The sequence below is a fragment of the Anneissia japonica genome, unplaced genomic scaffold (genome assembly GCF_011630105.1).
Source record: "Anneissia japonica isolate Jap-2015-1 unplaced genomic scaffold, ASM1163010v1 scaffold1785_len1016330_cov206, whole genome shotgun sequence".
Lineage (NCBI taxonomy): Eukaryota > Metazoa > Echinodermata > Crinoidea > Comatulida > Comatulidae > Anneissia > Anneissia japonica.
Window position 1 is genome coordinate 896,341 of NW_022694363.1, and position 6,021 is coordinate 902,361.

General features: G+C 34.6%; 1 protein-coding gene across 1 annotated transcript; it reads right to left on the reverse strand.

Moving 5' to 3' along the window:
- Positions 1-3,107: 3,107 nt before the first annotated feature.
- Positions 3,108-5,720, reverse strand: LOC117101025 (ubiquitin-60S ribosomal protein L40). Its single transcript, XM_033240890.1, has 3 exons — positions 5,479-5,720; positions 5,240-5,342; positions 3,108-3,310 (listed from the first exon to the last, which is right to left on the reverse strand). The coding sequence occupies exons 1-3, from the start codon at positions 5,666-5,668 to the stop codon at positions 3,217-3,219; spliced, it is 387 nt and encodes a 128-aa protein (XP_033096781.1). The 5' UTR covers positions 5,669-5,720; the 3' UTR covers positions 3,108-3,216.
- Between the last annotated feature and the right edge of the window lie 301 nt (positions 5,721-6,021).

The window sequence follows — 6,021 nt, forward strand, 5'->3', positions numbered from 1 at the left end:
GGATGTGCTCCCCTCTGAAGCTGGAAACCTTGTTTTTGCAAAATAAATTGATGCAATTTGCTATTATAGGCTTAATCAATAAATTCCTCATCAACCGATATAACATTACTGATGTTGTACACAAAATATTGGGGGATGATACAATGGACCATCCCCCCTTGTCAAATATTTGGATATACCCCCCCCCGGGATCTACACCTATGACTGTGAAACAGTGTTGAAAGTTGACTGACATGGGAATGTTTTGGCAAGCAACCCTACTGGGTTGGAGGAATCTTCTGAGACAATTTGTTCTAAGCACTTTCCTATTATATAGACGTCAAGGATATGGTTCTACAGTTATCAAAAATATTTTTTGGACCAGTCTGGTTGATCTGGAGTCTACTTACTTTCTGCAGATCATTTTGTCACAGTTGTACTTCTGTCTCTTATACACATCTAGATGTGTATAAGAGACAGCAATTATACTCCACAGCAAAATCAGGTCAAATTAAAAAACATGAAATGTTACGTTATTTGGGTAGTATTGTTTTCCAGTAATGATGAATTATGAAAAGCTTGTAAATTATGTTATAACTTGAGAATGAATTAAAAGAAAGCAACTTAAATACATTTGATCTGCTCCTGTATGGTTTTATTGATTACCAAGTCTTATGTAGTTGAGTACATTTGAACGAGATGTGTATAAGAGACAGGTACTGTATCATGCAAATTAATATTTAATCCAAAATTTGAATTGTATTTCAGCAACCACCATCATTTATCACCTTAGAGCCGACCTTTGATGACCTTGCCACAGTGTGCACAGTGCTGATGACTTTGCCTGGAGGAGATTTGGCACCTTCTAGAGGTTGCCTTGGATCATCACTTTTTAGTTACCGACCTCCACCACCCAAGATTCAAGATAGTCGGCAGAAAAATGCAGAGGAAATAAAACCCAGACTGGCTACATATTATTCAAGAATGAGGCAAGGAGCAGTGGCTAGAGGGCGCACACATGGGCAACCTCCTCCACCACCAGAATGGTTGTAATTTTTCAGATATCAATTTGCATTAAAGCTGTGCTAAAATGTAACCCTCCACAGTAACCATTCTACAATGTGATGTTTAATATATTGGACATAATTGACCAGTATAATTAGGTGCTGTAAAGCCCTGGTTCTTAAACCCTTTTTCTTACTGGGGTCCATTTTTACAATGTCGCAGTTACATGGAGATGCTGCTGACTTGAAATGTCAGTCTTGTACTGTCTACAATGAACTCACTACCCCACCCCTCAAAAATAGAAGTACAGAAAACATAAAATCTTTATGGGATAGATTTTTTCTGCTATAAATTTCAAGCTTTTATGTTAAATTTTCTGTATAATAAAAATTAATGGAACGTTAATGGGTATGTTGTCAGCTTAAATAAAGAATGCTTCATTACTATTTGGAGGGACATCAGAAAATGAAACAGTTTTCCATTTTAGTTGAGTTTTGATCAATTCGCAAGAAATAAACAATTCACACATTTTAATAATTTTCGATACCTCATAGGTCAAATTTTGAAACTTGTTTTAGACTGCAGTCCAGGGTTTGAGAACCAGGGCTGTAGAGTAAAGGGAAAGAAAAGCAAAATCATCACACTGCCTATAACACAGATATACTGTATAGAGATTTATATTTGACCCATGCGTAAAATATGGGAAATGCATTACGTATGTTTTATTTATAACAAATACAGTTCGGTATTACTGTATTTTATTTATCCCAGTACAGTTGAAGATTGTTTAATATACTATTTGTTGTGCCGAGTGGTGTGAACTGATTTACTTGTATATGGGGTGAGAAGCGAGTGAAGGATGCTTGATGGCAATATTTAAACATTTGTAGTCCAGTGCAAATTATTGCAGACGACTTGGCAAGATACAAGTTTTATGTTCTTAAAAGTCAATCATTTTGGACAGTTAAATGTATAAACCTTAAAAACAAAAGTGGAATCTTTTTTTATTATGTAGTAAAGAAAATAATACAAGTACATTGTCATTTGGTTAGTTAAGGTTTTAAAAAAAAACAAATCTGCATTACTAGACATAAAAATTGAAAAAAAAGAAATAAAATGTTAAATGATTTTACTTCTAAGCATTTTAAAGTCATGAAACATACAATGCAAGTATTCTACTCTAAGCTTTTTAAAAGAAAAAAAAAATGAAAAAAGGTAATTTTGTAAGATAATGTTAAAGGTAGATTCATTTTTGAAGTTTTAGAATGGTTACATTGATAAATCTAATAAATTTTGAAGTATTCATATCATTGCTTATAATTCTCTTTACAATGATAGAATGTTGGTTTGTGGCAAGTAAACCTTGTTGTTCCTGTTCATTTTAGCAGCAGCAGGTCGCTTCTTGTTTTGATGGAGACGGAAGGACATCACATATCAACTCAATGTTAGATTACTGCTATTAATATAGTTTTGTATAATTTTGTAAATAATATTGTTCATAAATGGCTGCATGTATATTATTGCTCTGGCAATATGGATTCGTGTTTAGCATGTATTTGATGATACAAGGTTCAGCTTCATCAATTTATCCTGAATGCCTTCCTTTATCCTTTCTATAGGAAAGTGTCTCTTAATAACAACATTATCATTGTTTGCTGAATGAGAATTTATAATTTTGCAAAAAAAAGTACTGTATAAATTCAGAAATGCAAATCATGATGTAGTACCATACATTTCTCAATTTAAATTTCTTGCCCAATAACAATGTATTGCACCCCACTGTAACTGCTTTTGCTTCAATGGAATTCTCTAGTATAGCATTGAGTCTTTCAAATATTGTACTGCATTTCCATAGATGACCAATTCAGGTGTAGTTTTCAACATTTGGTTCTTCCATAAGATACTAGTGTAGAATGAGGGCAGTCTTCCATGTCGAAAGCCATGTCTTGGGTACAGTACTACAGTATGGGAATTCAATTATACTCCACAGCAAAATCAGGTCAAATTAAAAAACATGAAATGTTACGTTATTTGGGTAGTATTGTTTTCTAGTAATGATGAATTATGAAAAGCTTGTAAATTATGTTATAACTTGAGAATGAATTAAAAGAAAGCAACTTAAATACATTTGATCTGCTCCTGTATGGTTTTATTGATTACCAAGTCTTATGTAGTTGAGTACATTTGAACGTTGTTTCATTTTACTATGCTTAGCAAGTGATAAATTATTTTCTACTTCAGCTTCTTCTTTGGACGAAGGTTGTTGGTGTGTCCACACTTCTTCTTGCGGCAGTTGGTGGCACGTGGATGAAGCCTGGCGTAACACCTAAAGCAAGAACAAATTATGTATTTACTAATATAGTACTGTATTTTAAATTTAAATCCACCACAAAAAAATAAGTTTTCACGCCAAGTGCAAGTGCATAATATTTTGCAATTTTGTTTAATTCAATTTATTCTGCAAAAACAAACTAAAATGTCACAAATGTTGGTCCGAGGGAAGCCCTTAATCAGGATTTGGGGTTTGAAACAGTTTTTTTTTTTGTAACGGTTATTTCAAAATATTTAATTAATACTTTATTTAATTTTGATAGTGTACTCATCATAAGTTGGTTTTCTGCTCCACATTACATGCATAACTTTACACTTTTAAAACATTACATGCATAACTTTACACTTTTAAAATTTATTGCCATCATATTTTCTACCCCCCCCCCCCCCCCCCCCCAGTTCAAATACAACATCCAAATCATTTTGTAACTTGGTACTATCAGTTCTGTCACGGATTACTCGACTTATGTATACAGTACATTAAACAGGAGGAGCCCCAACACCGATCCCTGTAATACTAATAGTAGTTCAGCTAGACAGATGTTCCAAAAATGAGACAAGCAATTTAGCATGACACAATCTGCTTTAGATTTGTTCAGGAAGACTGCAATGCAAATTTTTTTTAAAAAGAAAAGAGAAAAATAAAGACAAGAATAAAAAGGAAGATATCATAATGACCAGACTCACAACACCCTCCAACCCCTTCTCCACTTCAAAAACTGTCATAACTCATTTGATCTATGCTGCCCGATGGCATAACCACAGGGGACAAGGGGAAAATATCTATCTTTGAAAAATCTTTCCCACCCCTTTATAAATGCCCTTTTCATCCCCTGAAGCCTAAAAACCTCAAATTCATGCATTTCTTGTTAACATGGGACAATTTTCTCTAAAAATTGCACATTTTAGGGAGTTTTGATCAATTCCAATGAAATTAGAATTAAAAACACTGGGGGACAAGGGGAAAATATCCATCTTTGGAAAATCTTTCCCCACCCCTTGACAAATACATCCTCTGAAAGTGCCTAAAATTCTCAAATTCTTTGCGCGCATTTCTTGTTACGGTAGGCCAATTTCCTCTATAAATTGCACATTTTAGGGAGTTTTCATCAATTCAGACGAAATTAGAATTAAAAAAACAAAAATATTTTGCGCGCTTCGCACGCATTTTGTAGGGTTTTTTAGGTTTATCCTTTTAAGTTATTTAAACACATTAGTCCCAAACTCAAGAAAGACAAATTTAAAATAGGTTGTTTTAACCGAAAAGAAGGGCCTCAATGTGTATTGATGGTGAAAGAATATGTTTGTAATAAATAAAACCATGATGAAAATGCTTATACAGTAATTTAGTTTCAAACACACGAGTGTGGCCTATATTATAAATAAGATAAGCCCTATGTCGTATTGTTTTCTATATGGGGAGTGGGGTGGGGTGGGTATGGTAAATTACTAACCGAGAAAATAAATACCCACTCTGAGCTAAGACCCCTGTTACACGCCTGGTGTTAGCGCCAATGTGTGCCCTTGTGCAGACGGGATGTGCTCCCCTCTGAAGCTGGAAACCTTGTTTTTGCAAAATAAATTGATGCAATTTGCTATTATAGGCTTAATCAATAAATTCCTCATCAACCGATATAACATTACTGATGTTGTACACAAAATATTGGGGGATGATACAATGGACCATCCCCCCTTGTCAAATATTTGGATATACCCCCCCCCGGGATCTACACCTATGACTGTGAAACAGTGTTGAAAGTTGACTGACATGGGAATGTTTTGGCAAGCAACCCTACTGGGTTGGAGGAATCTTCTGAGACAATTTGTTCTAAGCACTTTCCTATTATATAGACGTCAAGGATATGGTTCTACAGTTATCAAAAATATTTTTTGGACCAGTCTGGTTGATCTGGAGTCTACTTACTTTCTGCAGATCATTTTGTCACAGTTGTACTTGGAGGCCAAAATACGCAGACTTGGCTCAATTATTCCACCACGAAGACGCAATACAAGATGGAGGGTAGATTCTAGCAAAAGTAAATCATTTATTAATTCACAGCCATCAATTTGTAACACTGTATGTAAAACAAGGCACCAAGGAGTAGAAAAATTATTTTCATGGTCATTAGAGGTAAATAAAAATACAGTACAAGAGATTCCTACCTTTCTGGATGTTATAATCTGACAGAGTACGTCCATCTTCAAGTTGTTTGCCTGCAAAGATCAAACGTTGCTGATCTGGAGGGATTCCCTCCTTGTCTTGAATCTTGGCTTTCACATTTTCAATAGTATCTGAAGGCTCTACCTCCAGTGTAATGGTCTTTCCTGTTAATGTTTTCACAAATATCTGCATCTTGCCTGGTTGCTAAACAAAATACTGAAAATTAATTATATTATTATGTTAGTCAAAAAAATGTTCTAACACAGTACAGTACATTATGTACTTTTGTCTTGTGAAGGGATTGCCACTTAGAAAATTAAACCCTGTATGGCATATTATTCTCACTTGTACCTGAATTTAAGCATTTAGGGTAGTAAGTACCCTATATAGGCCTTTTTCACGAATCAGTAGACATCATGAAATGATGACAAACATTGCGAATCAGCGGTGCGTAACCAACAGAAATAAGATAAGCTTTTGGGCTGATTTTCTGACATCATGTTATTTAAAAAATCATAACTCCATAACGGGGCGTCGTATCCAAA